The sequence below is a fragment of the Rhinolophus hipposideros genome (assembly GCF_964194185.1).
Source record: "Rhinolophus hipposideros genome assembly, chromosome: 8".
Taxonomy (NCBI): domain Eukaryota; kingdom Metazoa; phylum Chordata; class Mammalia; order Chiroptera; family Rhinolophidae; genus Rhinolophus; species Rhinolophus hipposideros.
In genome coordinates, this window is record NC_138054.1 from 54,894,670 (window position 1) to 54,914,710 (window position 20,041).

Below are 20,041 nucleotides of genomic sequence, written 5' to 3' on the forward strand. Positions count from 1 at the left end.
AAACAGGAGAGATCTGCTGGTGATAACTACTTTTTTCCTAAGTTCCTTCTGTGAGCGATCATCTGGCCCATTAACAGACTTTCAAATCTCAGAGAAAGAAAGAATTATGACTCTTGATAATGTGTGTGTACATTCCTCATCCGCTCAGTCTCAACTGTGGCCCGGCATCCTGTTGATAGTTGCTAAAAACACAATGTGACTGTTTCTTAGTTGAAACAGGAAGAGGATAGCCTGCAGCGCTGTCAAATACACACTTCGGAGAAGCCAAATCACAGACAATATTGTTTTGTCAAACCTGGGCAAATGAGTAGAAAGGGCACTTTCTGAAGCACTTCCCCCCACTTCCCATGGGGACGTACAGCATCCTGCCTCAAGTAACCATTTTAAAGTATCCACCTGTGGTTTCCAGGCGAGTCTTTGACCTTTCGTTAAAGATCCAACTTTACTAGGCCATTGATTTTTGCTGGTCTCTAGGGTGGTCACGGAGATGGATTCTGCTATAGTTAATATGATCCTGTTTTTAGGACTTCTGCCAAGTGAGAATGTATTGTTAATGACCTTGTCTGGAGTTGATACAGTGTGTGTTGGAGATGGTGGAGACTATGTGGTGATCTCCCTAATGGCTTAATCTTGGACGTGGAGGAAAGAGAGACTTTGCAGGGACACAGAGGGCACCGGTCGAGTGAATGCTGGCCTGATCCCTTCCAGGCAGCATGGGGCAAGGGACATAGCACAGACTGCCAAGTCAAGCAGAGCTCAGCTCAGAGCCCAGACCACCGCATACCAGCTGAGCTGTAGGACTCTAGGCCATTTCCTTCATCTGCCCAGGTGGGAGTGTTCCATCGCTGCCTGCCAGCATGGCTGTCGGGAGTCAGCGAGACAGCATGGGTAAAACATTTCACACGGGGTTTGACATGTCCTAGGTGCTCAGCAAATCTTCGTCCTCTGTCTCTTCTCTCACCTTTTTTTTTCTCTTTTGCCTTGAAAAGAAACACGTGTCACAAAGAATCTTACAATGTTATACACTCTTTCAGATGAAAGGAAAGTCAAAATCGTAATATAGCCATCATATTACATGGGGAAACTGGAGGCCTAGCTGGATTAAATCACATTCTCATTCAGTCACTCTTCTACTGAATGTCTCACTGAGTGTCAGGAACTCAGCAAAAAGCGCGGCCTCATCTTCTAGACATATTTCAAGCCTCGTGTGGCTTGACTGCTCTACAGATGTGACGTCATCTGCCTCTCCGCCACCCCCCCGACACCGTCCTCAACCCAACCCCCACTCGCCTCTGCATACTCTCTGCTCCCTGGACTGGCAGGGCACAGTCTCTCCGGGTGTGCTGCTGGTGGTGCTGACACTCCCCAAGGGCATATCCTTGACCTGCTTCTCCTCTCAAGAATAGTCGTGTCCTCTCCCACAGCTTTTTGTATGCAGGTCTGTATGTCACACAAATCTCTCCCGTGTTCCAGAACCATGTAGGAACCATTTATTGAATGAGTCCACATCAGTGGTCTGTATACGGGCACCTGGAACTCAGCATGCCCCACCCACATCTGCACCCCCAAAGCTCCTTCGTGCCTGTGTTCCCCACCTGCCCACACACCCAAGCTAGAAACCAGCATCAACCTTCCTCCCTCTAACCCACACCCCATCCAATTACCCCTCACTGTCTACCCATTGCCCCTGAGAAATGTCCCATAATGTCTGTCCCCCCCATTCTCTCTCCCCTGGCCCTGCCATCATTCAGGCACACATCATTCATGGCGATGACGACACGAGCCCTCTACCTGCTTGTCCTGCCTCCAGGCGCTCCCCACCCGGTGCAGCCTCCACTGCAGGCACAGTGACATGCTAAAGCACAACTCTGGCCATGGCGCCTGTGTGCTTATAAACCTTGCCTGCTGGATTCCAGAAGAGCTAAGACATGAGACATGTTTCTCTTTTCCTATTCCAGGACACCCTATGAGTTCCAGAGGCAGAGCCCGTGTGTCATATTTCTGTGTGTCCCCTGTAGCACAGTCCCCTGAATATGGTTTGTTCCCAGCAAGTGTTTCATAGACTCTTAACATGAGACGCACCTTCAAGATTGTCTAGTCCAAACCTCTCCTTTTCCAGGGAAGAAAACAGAGGCTCAGAGGTGGGAGAGAATTGCTTACGATCCCACACCAGCTGTGGTTGTATTCTCTGCCTATCTGCAGCACTTTCGAGTTCATAGCGTACTTTCACGTACATTTTCTTGTTTAATCCTAGAAATAGCCTTGTGAGGTGGGTATAATTATCTCATTATAGAAATGAGAAAAGTGAAGTTCACACAGGCTACCAAGATGACCCAGCTGCGGACGGACTGTCTTCTGATCCGAGTTCAATACTCATTCGATCGCAGCTAGCCATAATGTGAGGCACTTACTGACTAGTCAGTAAGTATTTGCTGGATGAATTAACCTATATTTGAATGATAAACTAATAGCCTTGCACAACTGGGTAAATATATATTTACTGAATGGATAGATAGGTGGTCATCGGGATGCTTAATTCCCTTCTGACACTTGACTCTCTTCTCTCATGATGACCTTTTAGAGGTGAAAGACCACACTTTCTTGAGTCAAATGCAATCAACGAGAGCCTTGCCAAGAGTAGGCAGACCCGGAGTGTGGATGTCACGTTGCTGCCTATTGATTGTGAGCTGTCCAGCTGGTCCTCCTGGACCAAGTGTGATCCCTGCCAGAAGAAAAGGGTAAGTACTTAGGTAAGTACCTAGGGTAAGTACCTAGCTTGAAGCATCCAGGACCCCTAAGCCTTAGCCCTGTTGGCTAAGGCACCCCCAACATAGTAGGACCTTGGTAAATGTTGGCTGATTTAATTAATGAATTCTATTTCTCTGTACTTCCAAGTAGCAATTCAATTCTTTCTTTGATCTTTCAGGGTTTTTTTTTTTTGGTTGTTGTTGTTTTTTTCCAAACACATCTGTCCTTGCTCATGTTAACAGCTTCCTAATGAGGCTTCCTACCTCCAGATTTGCTCTTTCAACCCATCTTTCCTGGTGCAACCAGTGGGAGGCATCAAAAATGCAAGTCTGGCCTGTCTTTCCCCAGCTTGAAACCATTCAAAACACCAGCCACCTGCGTGTGGCTCTTAGGATCAAGTCCATACTTACGGTAGTCAAGTCCTCAGACCTAGACCTGGCCGACGTCCCCATAAAATGTCGCCACTCCAGCACCCAAAACACTTGTGTCTAGCTGACCATTTCACACATCTGGCTGCCTTTATTCATGCTGTGTTCACAGGAGCGAGCTTTCCCACATCCTTCACGGGCTAACACCTGCTGAGATGGTGAAGCTCTGCTCAGGGGCCACCAGTTTTACGAGGAGCCTTCCCTGATTTCTCAGCCCCATTTCCAGTTAGATAGGCACCCTTTTACGAGCTGTAATAGCTCCCTATTCCTCCCATATGCTAGCATTTATCATTTACTTTTCTTTTATTATTTGCCTTACTATGAAGCTGTGAGCGCTTAAAGGCATATTCAGTTCTATAACTTCAGTGTGTAGGCCAATTTCTGGCACATGATGGGTGCTTTATAAATATGTGTTGTTTGATCTCATTATGGTTTCTGATATCTCTGTGAGGAAGAGAGAACAGTTCTGATACTTTCTATTGGGCAGATAGGTAAACAGAGACACGAAGCAGGGAAATGAGTTCTTGAGTTCACCTAGTAGAAAATACAGTCCACGAGCTTCTTGTCTAGTGCTCCACCAGTCAAAACACACAGTCTCTGCAGTATTTGTTCTTCAGGCTCCCTTGTCACAGGGGGGCTGACCCAGGTTCCCAGCTCTGAGAGCAACAGATGTGTCAGAAAACAGTTGTCTTTTCCCCAGCTCCTTGGAAAACCAAACCAGCCATGGGCTAGGATCCTAAAGGGGCTGTGGAAGTAGGCCCAGGACAGTTACACACTCAATTGGATCAATGTGGAGAGCCAGGCAGGATCATTCAGTTCTCAAAGTAGGCTTTATTGCTGAAGTTGTCAAGATTGATCCAATTATCTGGATAATCGCTTTATCTTCACCGTGAACCAGGAAGCCTCAGCTTGAGTCATCCATTCATCCAGCCATCTAGAGCCCTTTCCTCAGAGTTTGCTACACACCTTCCCTTAGCTGGACATCATCTCTGTCTGCAGGGTCTCGGCTGGTAGTTCATCAAAACCTTTCAACTGGAATTGGGAGATGTCTTTCCATCATTTCCACACTCCTCAAACCCATTTTGTCTTTGGCGCCTGGGGCTAGTCTTTGCGGACGTTATTTCTGTCCTGCCAGTACTGCCTTCCAGGAAGAAAGACCCTCTGGAACTGCAAAGGAGCATGGGTGTATGGTTGTCTATATTTCCTTTTTTAGATTGTTAGATACTGTACAAGTAATAACTATGGCTAATTAAGATGCAATTCTGCAAAGGGGCTGCTGGCCTGGTTTGCCCCCTTCTGTTGCACCAAAACCTGACTGCAATTAGCATTTAGAAGCCACCAGATCTTATGACTTCCTTCCCCTGCAGTGGTTTCTCATTTCCCCATAATAAAATACTGAATCCAACCTTACTGAGGCCTGGAAGGCTTTGCATTACCTGCTGCGGGATATGCCTCCCTTCATCTCTTGCCAGTCTCCTTCTTGCACTCTTCCCTTCATCCATTATAAATTTATTTTTGTTTCTGGGAACAAGGCACACTCTCTCTAGTCTCTCAGCTTTGGCACAGAAATTTCCTCCACTTGGACTGCTCTTCTCTTCTCTCCTCACACCAGCTCTCCATGTTTGCCTGACTTTTCTACCCATCCTTTGGATCTCAGCTGAGACGTCACTTCCCCGTCTCCTAAGTTTGCATTGAGGATTCCTCTAATAGTCTACAGGGCAGTCTGTCCTCCCTCTACCGTGGCACCCTGTGCACTGTGTCGTCACGGTGCGGTGCCTACCACCACCATCTGGGACGTGCCTGAGAGCAGTCCAGCGGGCATGATTATAATTAAAAACAAGCAAAAGCAAGCATAAATAATGCCTATTCTTTTACCACTGGGCGGCTTAATCAATATTTTGGAAATTCAATCAATATTCCTGGAATAAACAAACTAGAAGGTAGAGATAGAGAAAGATTGACTGCAAAACATCATTAACAATAAAAAAGAAAAATACGTAACAATAAAGCGAGTGCCTGCTATATACCAGACAAGGAGATTTCATATATGCGTCTCATATACATCATTGAAACTCCATAATGTACATTTAGGTAACTCATGATCTTCATTGTAAAGGTTACGTTGAGATCATAGAGGTTAACTAACTTTCCCAGCAACACCTAACTAGAAAGTATCGGCGACAGTGTAGCTCCCAAGTGTATACTTTTGCATTTATAAGATACTGAATAAATTAGAATACTTGCGTCAGCCCATGGGAGTAATCGAGCTGACAGATGGTCGTTTTGTGTTATTGAACTGGCCACATCAATCTTCTTACTACCTTTTGACTCCAAAGCTTATGCTTTTCCCACATTCAGGAAGTCTTGACTGATCACTGCAGAGGCAAGGTCCCTGCCCTCAGAGAGTTCACAGTCTACTTGATATAGTCAGACCAACACTGCCCATCGCAACATCGATCCTAAGCGCGGAACCCCCCACCCCCAGACCCCTGAAGCGCTGCCCTTGACTTACTGTGTTTCTCTCTGCTCCAGTACAGACATGCGGTCTTGCTCCGGCCCTCTCAGTTCCATGGGGAACCATGCGACTTCTCGGACAAGCAAGCTGAAGACTGTGTTACCAACGCACCCTGTAGAAGTCAAGTGCGATGTGAAGGCTTTGTGTGTGCACAGACAGGTATAATGGGACACGATTGGGATGGAAAAGCTGGCAAATTAAGTGATGGCACGTGATGATGGTGGCACTGGCCATTCCGAGTGCTGAAGATCAGGCTCATGTGTTAGGTCAGGGAGCCCCCTTGTCTTCAAATCTCCGATCTCCTTTTACGTGTATTGCTTCATAAAAAAAACAATCCTATAACATCGGTGTTATTATTATCCCCATTTTACAAATTAATAAATTGAGACTTGGGGACGTTACGTGCCCAAGGGCATACAACAGGTGAGTAGAAGAGCTGCAATTAGAAATTTGAGAATTCTAATCACATTCACTGACATTAAAAATACCCAAAGTGGGTGTGCTGGAATCAGAAATCCTGAGTCAAGTCTCAATTTGACTGGGTGACTTAGGAGAAGTCATTTAACCTCTTTGCATGTTGGTTCTCTCAACAGAAAGTCAAAAGTGATGTTAATGCCTTACAAATTTGTTATAAGCATCAGGTGACACAATGCATATGAAAGCTCTTTGCAGACTGTGAGCTCTGCTGGCTTCCTCGGAGGCTCAGGGAGAGGCTGAAACAGTTAAATAAGGGTGATTAGCCTCATTTATCTCTGAAAAACCTTTGAAGTTTTTGTCTTTTGCGCTTATACATCACCAAGTCCAGCATAACCCCAACTCCATAAAATAGTCGATAAAACATTTTTGATTAAAGGAAGGAAGAAAACAAAGGACAGGTGGCTGGACAAACAAAACGAAGGAAGTAAGGAGCACACAAGTGAATAATCATCAGCTGCAGAATTAAGTCAACACTTATCTTTTCAGCTCCTTCATCAGGCTAATTCAAGCAAACATATGCCTCTCTATTTCTCCAAGTGTCCAGGAAAAATAAGAGAGTGGGTTGACCCAAAGGATGTAGGTGGGAGTTACGTCACTCTACGTTACCTGTATCCAAGTATACTGTGCTTTGGGATCTTTCAAGAGTTAGGGACTCTTAGAACAATTTCGAGGGCTTATTGCAGTTGCAAACTTCCATCCAATAAATCTGATAGACGTTTTTACGGTGTGTCCACTGATTCATTATGGCCAGCGTTCCATGATTCTGACCAAAGCCATAATGGCTATTCAGGCCAGCTTTACTTTAAGTGCCTCGTAAGAAACATTTGAAGACCAGATTGTTATTCTTCTGCCCTTAACACCCCAAGAACATTGGTTAAAAGTGACCAGACACATCTAAGGAAACAGGGTCATCGGTATTATGGACTTTATCCCCCAAGAATATACAAATAAGAAAGGAAACAGTCAGTAGGGAAAAAAGTTTAAAGGAAGCAAAAGTGCTGCAAATAATTCAAAGCAATTAGTCCAATGATTTTTATAGTCGAAATGGCTATCGTGTTGTAGGTGGTATGGTTTGGTGGAAAGAATTATGATTAGACAGTTATAGGGTCCAATCCTGCTGCAGATATTTACTGGCAATGTGCCTTTGGCCCACAAAAACACTAATTGTAGTAAAAACAACATTTATCAGGCATGTACTATGAGTAGGTACTTCTATTTATTCGTTTAAATCCCCAGCAACCCTAGGGGTAGGTATGATGACCTCCCTATTTTACAGATAAACACATTGAGGCAGGGGGTTAGGTGGCATGTGGAAGGTCACACAGCTAGTACGACTTGTAGGACCCAGCAAACCCACCTCTCTTCCCCGGCCTCAGGCGAGGGCAGGGGGAAGTCCAGACCTCCTTCCTGTCTGGCCACTTGACCCCTGCCTGTTCGGCACTTTCCCGTTCCCCACCCTTCATAATCACCCCTCAAAGTGCTTTCCGACATACAACACTGGCCCCTTTGGGGGAATAACCTGTAAATGCTGTTACCAACCCACCCTGATACACAAGGAGTAGTCAAAACAGAGCATTAAAGGTGCAGAAAGTATCTGGTGCTCATACAATGTTCGATCCTCTTAACGGCCACATGACTGTGTGTGACATCTTTTTTCCATCCCAGGGAGGTGTGTGAACCGCAGACTTCTTTGCAACGGAGACAACGATTGTGGAGACCAGTCAGATGAGGCAAACTGTAAAAGGATTTACAGTAAGTGTCAACAAGGAATGGACCAATACTGGGCGATTGGCAGTCTGGCCAGTGGGTAAGTTCCTTGTTTCTCTCGTGGGAAGAAATGGGAAGGCACACGATTAACTGCAATTCTACGGAGAAGAGAGGAGGGGAGCTCACAGGAACAGAGTTGCTCCCTTTTTCCTTTCTGACAAAAGACGGTAGTGTAAGGGGATGTTTGTGGTGCTCTGTGAGGACCGTTCCAAGGAGCTCCAGGAGCATGTCCCCTGTCTCATGGACAGACACGGGCCACAGGAGGACTGAGTTAGGAACGTTAGGGACAGGGCTGTGGGTGGAGACCCCAAAGGCTCCCCGTGAGGGCTGAGGATCAATGTTTCTTTCACTCCTGTTTTGTGACTGCAAGGTGCTTTCTAAGCCTTGCCTTTGAATCCTATTGACAAGTTGTGAAGGAGGTTGTATCTGTTTCTGTAACCCTAGGCCCCAGCATAGGGTCAGGCCCAGAGGAGAATCTTCTACATAGTTAGTGAAGGAACGGATTCCCAGGATGGGTCTGCAGTCAATCTGTGTTTCAAGCTTCTGGGAATCTCTGAGTTAGCCCAGTCCTCTGGCGAGGTCAGACCTGCACGGTCAGAAGGGACCACACTGGCCAAATGTTTGCACTTCTGCCATGTTCTGCAGCTTCTCAGCCTCCAGGAGGAAAACTGAGAGCTTCCCATCACATGTGTTAAAAATCACTATACGTGATGTCGTGTGGGGAGAACGGTGACCCTGAATGGAATTCACTTTCTTCCTAAACAAAAAGGAAATCTCGATCCTTAAAGGTCGAGCGGGAGACTCCTCACGTGGGGAAGACCTCCTCTCAAAACCACCTTTTAAGCTACTTACTATAATCCCCACTTTCTCAGTAAGGAAACTGAGGCCTAGAAAAGTTAAGACAGTTTCTAGGGGTCACGGCTGTCATTCAGAGCGGACATTCAGAGCCAGCAGTAGAGTCTGACTGGAACCCTATAGGAGGTGGCAGAGGGATACCTTGCTGGCTCCGGGACCTCAGGTAAAGCACTTACCTATGTGGGGCTTTAGTTTTGTCATATGTAGAAGAAAGTCAGTAATGCCCTTCTTCCAAGTTCTATGAGGACTGAATAAACTAATGTGATTGTAACACACTAATAAGTGAGAGGCAGCGTGTGTGGTAGGAAGAATGCCGATTCTATTCTTGAACAAGACCCTCAGACTTTGAATCCTGGCCCCACCAGGTACTGCTGATAGCGAGACCTTGGGTATGTTAGTCACCCTCTCTGTCCCTCACTTTCCTCATCTGTAAAATGGATATAATAATGCCTATCTCATAAGGTCATATCCTCAGAAGGACTCAATGAATAAGCATGTGTACATTGATTATTACAGTGCCTCTACAAAGTGAGCAACACATTATGTTTAATAAAATAAATAAATATACATTATTGTGATACATGAGATTGTCATAGGAAAGAGAGCCTACGACAATTATGTTAGGACCAGAACCCAGGCCAATGAGCAGAAGCTGAAAAGAGACAGAGCTCCTTTCAATAAAAAAATTAAAAAAAGAAAAAAGAAAAGCTTTCGGTAGTAGTCAGAGGTGGTCCAAATGGAGACCTGCCTTAGGAGGCTGTGAGCAATAATGTCTCATTAGAGACAGGATTGTCATCCTTTTGCCCAGGGTTTCAGGGACACTAAATAAGGTATTACATTGAGCCACTACTGTCTGTTTCCAGTTAGGCCCTCAATAAGTGATCGTTACTTTAGTGTCTTGTGATACAGGTCATACAGAAATTCAGAAGAAAACCACCATCTTCAAGGAGCTCACAGTCTAATGGGGGCAGCGGACACATAAGTAATAACAAGCATTATCATGGACCAAGCAGCTTTCTCAGCACTTAACACATAGGACACATGTACTCCGCATAACAACGCCATGAGGTAGACATTTCTCCTTGTTCCCATTTTAGAGATGAGGAGACCGAGGTACAGAGAGGTTAAGTGATGTGCCCAAGGTCACGTAACTCATACATGGCAGACGGGGTTTGACCCCAGGCATCTGGCTCCAGAATCCACGTTCTTACCTATTATGCCAGACCATCCTTGTAAGGCCAATGGAATAGTACAGGACAACAAATGCATGCATGGAGCAAACACGGGGTCTTATGAGAGCTTCTTACCCAGCTGGGCACAACAAGTGTCAGTGAAGACTTCTCACAACAGGCAACGACAGAGCTCAACTTTGAAAGACAAACGTATAAGAGAGAAAACACTGAATGGCGAGAAGGGCATTCTAGGCACAGGGAACAGCCCTTACACATCAGAGAAGGAGCAGAGCAGATTGGAAGAAGAGCAGGCCTGTCCAAATGGCTGGGGACTAGGGTATGTGCTAATGGTTGGGCGTGGCCAGAGATGAAGGGGGAAAGCTGGTTTCAACCAGATATGCACGCAGGGCCTTGAATGCTGTGCCAAGGAATTCTAGAAGCCCGCCTACCATTTCATAGGTCTGCCGGTTGGAATGACAGAACCTGCCATTTACCCATACCTCTTCTGCCTCTCCATGTTTTCCCTGCAGGATTAATTTGTTCACAAACAGGTTGGAGGGCCCAGTTCTCGATCACAGGTATTACGGCGGTGGGTGTTCCCCCCATTACATACTGAACACGAGGTTTAGGAAGCCATACAACGTGGAAAGCTACACCCCACAGGTAGGTGACAGCCAGGAAGCCACTGCCAGACAGTGGAGCGAATACTTGCTGAGGAGCCAGCTAGCGTGGATCCCAGGCGTGGCCTGCCCCCTGCCAGCTGGGAGAGCTCGGGGCCATCACGTTTTCTCTTTGAGCTTCACTTCTTCACCCATGTGTAAAATGGGTGTTTCCTTCCTCGACACAGGAGTGAGGCAGATGTGCTGTATATAGTAACAGCTGTAGTGGCAGTAGCAAAAATTATGCTGACAATCGTATGCAAAGCTACCCTGAAGACAAACGTACAGCTTGGGATTTGGAGTCTCACAGACCTGGTAGCTCAGCAATTTACCACCTGTGTCATCCTAAAGGATCTGAGCCTCCATTTTCCCACCTTTAAATTGGGAGTTATAAAGGTTCTTCCCTGCAGGGAGAGGACTAGTGAAATATTGTGTGGAAATGCTCAGTGCACACAGTACCTGGTCACGTGGTGTGTCCTCAGGAAATGTTAACTCTTCTTGTTGTTACCGAGCCCTTCCTATTAGAGCCAGGCATTGCTTTAAGCATTGGAAGTTATAAAATGCTCTACCAGTATAAGCCTGTTATTATTAACATACAGACTTCAAAGCAATCTCACAGAAAACGGGGTTTAGAACAGACTGTGTTACTGTAAGACACACACACTTAAGATCTGAGGGGAAGACACTGGGGTTCGAGGCCTGGCTCCACTACCGGCCCCAGTGTTACTGCAGGCTCAGTCCCCTTGCCACTCTAGGCCTCAGTTTCCTTATCTGTAAAATGGGGCGATGGACTAGATAACCTGGATGGTAGTTTCCAGTTCTAAAATTGTGCAGTCCTGCAGGTGAAGCCACCACCCTCTCCTCCTTCTCCCTTCCTGCTCCTCTTCTCCCCACACCTACTTATTAGCTAGAAAGAAAAAGAAAAAAATGAGCCTAGGGACAAACACACCCTCCCCCACAGTATCAGTGCCATCCCCACAGCCTCTCCCCTCAAGGGAGCATGTTAGAACAGCCATTTGTCATCCAGGTAAAAATAGCTTCTGACCCAGGCAGGATATATATTTTGATGTCTCCTCTCCTCATCGCCAGTGTTTTTTGAGTGCTGTGCCAGGCACTATCCAGCATTTTACCCATAGAGGCTCATCTCTCGGAACAAGCCCCAAAGAAGGAACAGTTATTGTCTCCATTTTACATGGGAAGAAACCGAGGCATGGAGAGTTTATGTCACATGTCCCCAACTAGGTTACCCAACTAGAAAATGGCAGTGACGCGTTCCACGTCAGGCAGCCCTCAACCAGGTCACACTCAGAACCACGTTTGCTGTCTTTCCCTGGCAGCTAAGGCATTATCGGAACTGCAAGAAGCTGATGGGGTGGGAGTGGACACAGTGTGGGACTGGTCACTCTAGGGCCACGCAGGCAGGACCCTTGGCGTTCCCCTGTGCACAGGACGGTCAGTGCTGATTTTCAAGCACATCGCTCTGCCGAGTTCTCTCAAAGGCTCTTTCCTGCCCATCATTTCATCTCCACTGCACTGCCGTTGACCAGACCCTCGTCTCCTGTCACCCGCACATTTCTGACAGCCTCCCCATTGGCCTGTCTCCCTGACGTGAAATTCGTCCCTCCCAGTCCAACCACGATGTTGCTCTATAATGATCTTCCTGAGGCTCGGCTATTTCCTGTGTTGGCTCATGTTTAGATGACATCCAATTTCAGAGCAAGTATCCAGAAGCCTCAGATTTTGAGGCCAGTGCATTGCGTCCCGACACCTCTCTCTTCCCCTAATTCTGGCATCTTCTGATACAACTCCTCTAGAGCCTCTTGCAGTTTCTGAATAGATCCTGCCTTTTCCGCCCTCCATACCGTGGAGGTCATAGCGTGGCCTAAGCCGAGTCCACAGCCCCAAATGTTCTCCTACCTTTACTGCCAGTTGGAATCCAAATCAAGCACTTGCCTCTGACTATTACCCCACATCTGAACACATCTGTCTCTCCTACTGGACCAAGAGCCCTGGGGGTGGGGCACAGGTGGCTCTGAGTTTTCTGTATCCTAAGAACCTAGTCCAGCACCTGGCACATAGAAATAGTACTGTGGATATTTGTTGACTTGTACGGACCTGATATGAATCAAATAAAATAAGGAACATTTCCTTTTTTCTTCCCTTAGACCCAAGGAAAATATGAATTTGCGCTGACAGAATATGAATCCTACTCAGATTTCGAGCGTAATGTCTCAAAAGCAGAAGCCAGCAAGTTTAGTTTCAGCTTTGGTTTTAAAATACCTGGAATATTTGAACTTGGCTTTAACATGGCAAGTGATATTGGCCAGCGTTCGATTCGCAGAACTAAACGATTTGCTCATACAGTAAGTACCCCTTTTGTGGCTCTTGAATTTCTCTGTATTCATCGGAATTTTTATACCCATTAGTGTGTGTCTATAGTCTACGTTACTACTAGTCCTAGCAACCAATTATATTTCTAGTCTCTTGAAAATCTTTTCACACACCCACACACAAAATAGCAGGGTCTTATGTTAACTTACTTTTTAGAAAGACCAGGCAGCCTGTCTCTAATTATTTACTCTCATTTTCTAATAAGCTTCACCCCTTGGTTTTCATGAATTTAAGATTGTAGCTTTGCTAGACCACTTCATCCCTGGAGACTTTTGAAACCCAGCAATCTGACTTCTATCGCAAACGTTCAGCTAACATTCCTCTCTGGGATGTCACCGGAGACCTCTTCTCTGACTTCTTGGGGGCATGTGGTAGCATTGACCCCACCATCATATACCCGTTTCTCCTGCTTTCTTCCTGCTCCTTCTCAGTTCCCTGGGTTCTAATATCCCTGGGTTCTAATATCCCTACCTCATCTTTATTTAGTTTGTGACATCTTCCCTGATTACTCTCCAGGCAGTCCAGGTGACCTCTCCTACTCACCTGCCTCCTGTACAAGGACAAGCTGTGAGCCTTCATCTCTGCTTCTACCATTTCTGTTAAGCTCTGACCTGCACCCCTCACTTTTGGAGACCTCAGGACCGGGGTGCCTTGCTCACACTCCAAAGCAACTTCTTCCTCCTGAATGTTCTGTGTGAAATATCATTCTTTTGCTTCTACTTTTCAAGTCTGAGTATTTCAGAGTCAAATTTGGCTCTCTTTTCATTTCCACATTTGTCGGTCATCACATCCTTCAGTATCACTCTTCAGTATTCGTTCATCTAACTCTGATTATATCTTAACTAGCCCAGGCCCTTTCATCTCTTGCTCTGCCCTCCTAAAGGGTCTCCTGTAATCCATCTTGCCCCTTCAAATTCATGTGCTGCCAGAGAAATGTTTCTACGATGCTAATCTAATCATATCATCTGCTCCCTATTGCTCAGAAGATGAAGGTCAAAGCCCATGACTTTATGGAAGAGGAGTAATTGGAGTGGGGAATAAGGGGATGTGAGGTTGGAGAACAGGTAACAGGCAGATGTGAGGAACCTTAATTTCCAGAATGAAGAAGGTGCATTTTCTTCTCTGAGAGTTTTCAACATGGGTGTGACATGACAGAAAATTAATCTGAGAGGTATATGGAGGAGACCACGACTAAACATCAACAGCAATTTATAGGAGAAAAAAGAAATGGTGAGGGGTTCAGAAAGGTCTCTGCTGCTAAAATACCAACTAGCAGAAAATAAGTAGTACACATTAATTAGACTATAATTGCCTTTGCTTATTTTCCTCATCTTCTAGGCTGTGAGCTCCTTGGAGGCAGAAGCTGTGTTTTGTTTTGTTTTGTTTTGTTTTGTTTTAGATTCAGGGTGGCACTTTGTAGACATCCATTTCAAGACTGAAATATAGTGATGAAAGGATAGGACAAATTAAAAGGAACGTGCCTTGTTAGGAGAGAAAATGAAGGGTACCATCCATTTACTCCCTCCCTTTCTTATTCTCTCTCTCCCTCCTTCCCCACCTCCCTGATTCAAATAGCCACTTGTAGAGTGCTTACATTGTGCTAGGCACTAAACTGGAGACGAGGGACCTAAAGACAAATATAACATGATCCTTGCCTTCCAGCTCATAGTCTAGTAGGAGAAGTAAACATATATGCAGATAACTTATTCTTAATTTTTTAATATCAATCGTAATACAGCATGGTGTATGCTATAAAGGAAATAGAAGCGAAGTGCAATGCAAGCCTGGAAATAGAGTACGTGTCTAGAAAATTCAGTGATGATATCAAATAGGTGACAACAACTAAGCATGGATTTAAAATACGAGTAGATGGGTGTCTAGCAGAAAGGGGTGGGAACCGCATTTCAGGCATAAGGAATAGCACATGCAAAATTATATTATAAAAGAGAGTGGCAGGTTGGGAGAACAGTGAGACGTTGGATAATGCTTGATGTGTTGGTGGTGGAAAATGCTAAGGCATGGGGAGAAATACTTGAAGGCTGTAGAAGTGGAAGCCAGAGAGGCTATTGGGGAACAGATTGTGAAGCTCTTATATTCAAGGTAGTTGATTTTATTCTGGAGGTACTAGAGAGTCAATGCAGGGTTTTGTTTTAAACCCAAAAGGGCGTTATAATCCTATCAGAATTTACAGATGTCCGTTCTACTTGGAGCAGTGAAGGCCGACTAGACACAGAAGAGAGATCAGTGGGGAATATAACAACCCAAGGAAGAGGTGAAACCTAAAATATTTAGAAAAATCATAAACAGAGCCCCTAGTGACTGGTGGGGTTAGCAAGATAAGGAAGAAGGGAGTCATGAGTGACTGGGGCAGGACCAGACCCGGGTGAGCGCAAGGCAGGGACCAGTGAGGGAGCTGGGTGGTCGGCAGTACCAGAGCTGGCATGGCTTTACAGAGCTGAAGGTCAAGCTGGCTCAAAGTTCTAAGAGAGAGGCAGAATGTACCTCCCAGACACTTTCCACCTTTTCACCTTTTCCTCTGCCTCTACAGCCGTATAGGAACCTTTCAACGCAGGTTATATGAATACCTCCTGGATGTTTGTACTTCATCCAGTATCGTCATCTTTCAGTCGATCCCACACTCCAGGAGTCACCAAACTTTTTCTGTAAAGGGCTACATAGGAAATATGTTAGGCTTCGTGAGGCTGGAGGGCTCTGTTGTCACTACACAGCTCTGCCATTGTGGTGTGACAGCAGCTATGGGCGTGAACAACTGGGCCTGACTGTATTCCAATAAAACTCTATTTACAAAACCAGACACTGATTTGGTGTGCAAGCTGTAGTTTGTTGTCTCTTGCCAGACACTACAAAGTCTAGCCTTCCTAAAGCACCACTTTTACTCTTTCTTGAGTGGCTTTTCTTTAGAAAAACATAAACAAAGAAGTGGCCTCTACAGGTCAGCAAACGCTGATTCCCATCAGAGTGGCCCCAGGTGCCCACACTGCTCCCTGTCATGTCTGTTTCTGGCTACCTCCCCTTCTCACTCATTATTTGCTACTGTAAGATGCTGAGCGAAAACCTAGCTCTTCCAAGATGCAAAGGACATCCGAATATTTATGAGACTTGAGAGCTTGTCAGAGAGGCCATCTTCCCTCAAGTATCCTAAAGGAATCATAAGAGTGATGACTCCAGGCCAAAAACATTGGATGGTATTTGTAAAGTTCATCTTCTAGTTCCAGATTCCTAACTTTAAAGGTCTGGTTTTCCCATGTTGGTATTTCATTTAGGGAAGCAAATTTCTGCACGCACGCTCCGAACTTGAAGTCGCACATTACAAGCTGAAATCCCGAAGCCTCATGCTCCATTACGAATTCCTTCAGCGAGTCAAGCAACTGCCCCTGGAGTATGGCTACGGGGAGTACAGGGATCTCTTCCGCAGTTTCGGGACCCACTACATCACAGAGGCCGTGCTTGGGGGCATTTATGAATACACACTCATTCTGAACCAAGAGGCCATGGAGAAAGCAGGTACATGGCCAAGGGACCATGGCTTTCCTGACGGGTCACGTATGAACTATGTGTGTTGATGGGGAGAGGCTTTCATTCGTTCTTGGGAGAAGAGTTGTAAGTTGTGTTCCTAGTTTTCCTTCTCCTTCCCTGGCTATACTTTGAGTTGCGTTTGCAGATTCCTCCTCTTTTTGTAACTTGTTAATGTTGGTCCTCCACCCAGCCCTCTGTCTGGGCAGTCCTCTTTTCTACACCTACTTTCTCTAGACAATAGCACCTAGTCTCATGGCTTTAAATGCCTTCAACATGCAGAGAACTCCCAATTTATATATCCATCCTGGGTCTTTCCTCTGCAACCAAGAGCTTATGTCAAAATGCCTCCTTGATATCTCCATCCAAATGACAAACAATCATCCCAACCTTAACATGCCCCCAAAGAGAACTTTTGCTTTTCTTACCGAAACATGTTTCTTCCATTGTCATCCACATCTCAGAATGCTTCCACCATCCAACCAGTGGCTCAAGCTAAAAACCTAGGAGTCAACCTTGATTATGTTACTTTTCTTTCAACCTATAAGCAAGTCCCATCATCTCTACCCCAAAATTATATTTTCTCTCTATCTTTACCTATTACGATCTTACGCTCACCCCGGGACCAGTGCTTCTCAAAATGTGAATGTGAATTATCAGAGAATCTTGTTAATACACAGATTCTGATCCAGTAAGTTTCAGGTGAGACCCAAGATTCTGCATTTCTAGCAAGCTCTGGTGTGATGGCCATGCTGCCAATCCATAGACCACAGTTTAAATATCAAGGCTGCGGATTATTACCATAGCGTCCAAACCAATGTTCAACTCCCATTCCTCCTCTACAATCTGTTCTCCATACAGATATTACAGGTCTTCCCAGTTGGAATCAACTACACGTCTAAGATGTGATTCCTGCTTCCTAATCCAGTATTCTTTCAAACAGCACGGCACTTGTCAGCTTCAGTGACCTGCCCTAGGTCATGCAGTTTAAAGTGGCAGAGCCGGGGTTTGGTTGTAAATCCAGGGCACTTGATAGAAGACACACGGTACATAATGTAAAACAATGTCATGGTGGCCTCAGCCTTGCCAAAATCGAGAGTACCTTTCTCCATAGCAGGGGTTTCAAAACTGCTCTTTGTACTTCCTCAAATCAGCTCTGTGATAAAATAAGTTGGGGAAATATAACAGACCCTACTTTCACAAGCATACTGCCATAAAATGACCTCTCCACCTCTTCTGATACATTAGTCACACTTCCTTCCCACAGAAGCCCTTTTTCTTATAAAACGTACTAAGTATAAGAATTATAAGAGGGGTTATCATGGGATTCATGTTTCAAGGAACATGCCTGAGGGAAAACTAATCTACACTAACACTACTACACAACCACAGTAGTCAGTATTTCTCTCTTGTCCTTGCACTGGCCTCAAAGTACTGCCGAAAGGTGCATACAAGTCACACCTGAGATTTCAGCAAGCCCAGGGGCGGAGGATGCCTTGGGGAGAATTAGGGAGGGCCAAGTGGGAAACGATCCAAAAATAGAGAAGAAATAAGGGGAATGGTCTCCTTCTCTCAGCCAGGTACTATACCAGACACATTATGTGCATAACGTCAATTAATGAACGAACAAGCTCTTTCAACTACATCAAAGATTAGAGCAGCGTAGGTCAGAGGAAGGCAGACAGATGGCAGCAGCCTCTACTCCCCGGATCAGTCCCTAGAGACTTGATAAGAAACCGCAGGTTTAGAAAAGGACTCAGCACTCCCACCCTTTGGCGGGCAGCAAAACCCCTCAGAGTCTGTGAGGAGACGGAAAGGGGAAGCTGACACTGATCTCTTATGAGGTCTCTGCCCTGGTGCAGTAACTGCCTGCCTTGCTTGTCATCAGGCTGGCCACCCATTTATGTGAACCTGTATGGCCTCATGACATCCAGGAAGGGGTAGGCCTCTGAAATCTCTCATAGGGAAAGGGACACGATAAATTACTGTTAGGTCATGAGTCCGTTTTCTTGCTTCCTGCAGATTATTCTCTTAAGGATGTCCATGCCTGTGCCCAAGCTGGCTTTAGAATTGGTGGTAACTTAGAAGTCGTCTACCTCAAGCTGGGTGTGTCGCTGGCCATATGCGAGGGTATTCTGAAGGAAATAAAAGGTGAGTGGCGAGGGCACGTGACTTCTGTGCTTCTCATCTTTCCCTCTAGCATCCCCAGGGTCTCGTCTGTCTTTAAGCTAAATATTGGCTATTCCAAACATTTTAATTAAAGTAATCATTCATTCATTGAAATTTCATTCATTCATTAATCAATCATTCATTCATTAAAATTTTACCTGTGCTGATCATATGAAAATGAATAAAATTGTATTTTTGTCTTCCTGGTGCTCACATGAAGTAGGCACACAAAGAACCAATGACAAGATAGGGATAAGTACCAAATCCTGAGCTCCAGTGTCGGTTTCCTAAGGGAGGGACCATTTGAATTGCCACGGAGGAGTAAAGTATCAGGCTTGTGTTTTAGGCAGGGAAAACAAAACAAAACCTAGCGATGGAAATTTAGTCTGGGCGCTGGGAGTTGGCCTGGCTAGAGGTAGGATGCTGAGATCTGGGGCAGGTGGATCAGGTGGGGGAGGCAGGTGAGGAGGCGAGTCCTTACCAAAGGCAATGGGCGATACAGAAACGAAAAGAGCAGGCAAAGGCACATATCATGTAGCAGAGCCCACATGGCAGGAGAGACCATGGGAAAGATGGGAGGGATGCGGTGAACCAGGTATAGAGCCAGGTGTCTCTGGAGCAGAGAATTTGAAAGCCATACAAGGGAGTTGGGATCAACACAGCGAGTGGAGTGGGAAAGAGGCTGATCAACCAGCAGGGCTCTCGTCCCCAACCCGCCTGCACACCAAGCAGGTCACCTTCATCTGCTCTGCTTACTAAGCTTATGTGAAGAAAGAGTTCCACAGGCGAAACAAAACAACAACAAAAATAACTGCTGGTCAAGAGCAATCTCTCGCTCTTGTGACTGATGTGTGGTTGATATGGTTGTTTATTTGTTCCTTTTGGTGGGGCTGGGTTAGAAAATGTGTCCTACGTAAGGAAGCATGCATAAAACATAGGTGCTCCTTGAAGAGGACTTGTAAAGTAACCCCCCAGCCAGGTCACTAGATACAGCATTGCTCAGTACCCCCAGAAACCCTTGCCAATCACAGCTCCTCCCTTCCTTTTGGAGGTAACACCCCCCTGACTTCTGTGTTAAACATGTCTTTCCTTTCTTAGTAGTTTTACCACCCATATGTATCACTATCTAGGATGGCTTAGTGTTGCTTGTTTTTGAACTTCATACGGATGGAATGTAATCTTTTCAGTTGTTTTTTTTTTTCATTCAACATCATGCTTTTGTGTGTAATTATAGTTAGTCCATTTCCATCACTGCATAGTATTTTATTGTGTGAGTATAACATTTTGTGTTGTCCATTTCAGTGTGGAATTGGGGTTCTTTTCTAT

At 45.5% G+C, this 20,041-nt stretch overlaps 1 protein-coding gene across 1 annotated transcript in view; it reads left to right on the plus strand.

The window, feature by feature from the left end:
- Positions 1–20,041, plus strand: part of C8B (complement C8 beta chain) — a gene marked incomplete at both ends in the record, with an annotated part of 36,759 nt that overhangs the window by 3,773 nt on the left and 12,945 nt on the right. Inside the window, 7 exons of the mRNA XM_081056645.1 lie at positions 2,582–2,738; positions 5,709–5,850; positions 7,834–7,975; positions 10,493–10,625; positions 12,787–12,984; positions 16,297–16,537; positions 18,569–18,697. Of these exons, the coding sequence (XP_080912771.1) occupies positions 2,582–2,738; positions 5,709–5,850; positions 7,834–7,975; positions 10,493–10,625; positions 12,787–12,984; positions 16,297–16,537; positions 18,569–18,697 (1,142 nt within the window). The remainder of the gene's footprint in view (positions 1–2,581; positions 2,739–5,708; positions 5,851–7,833; positions 7,976–10,492; positions 10,626–12,786; positions 12,985–16,296; positions 16,538–18,568; positions 18,698–20,041) is intronic.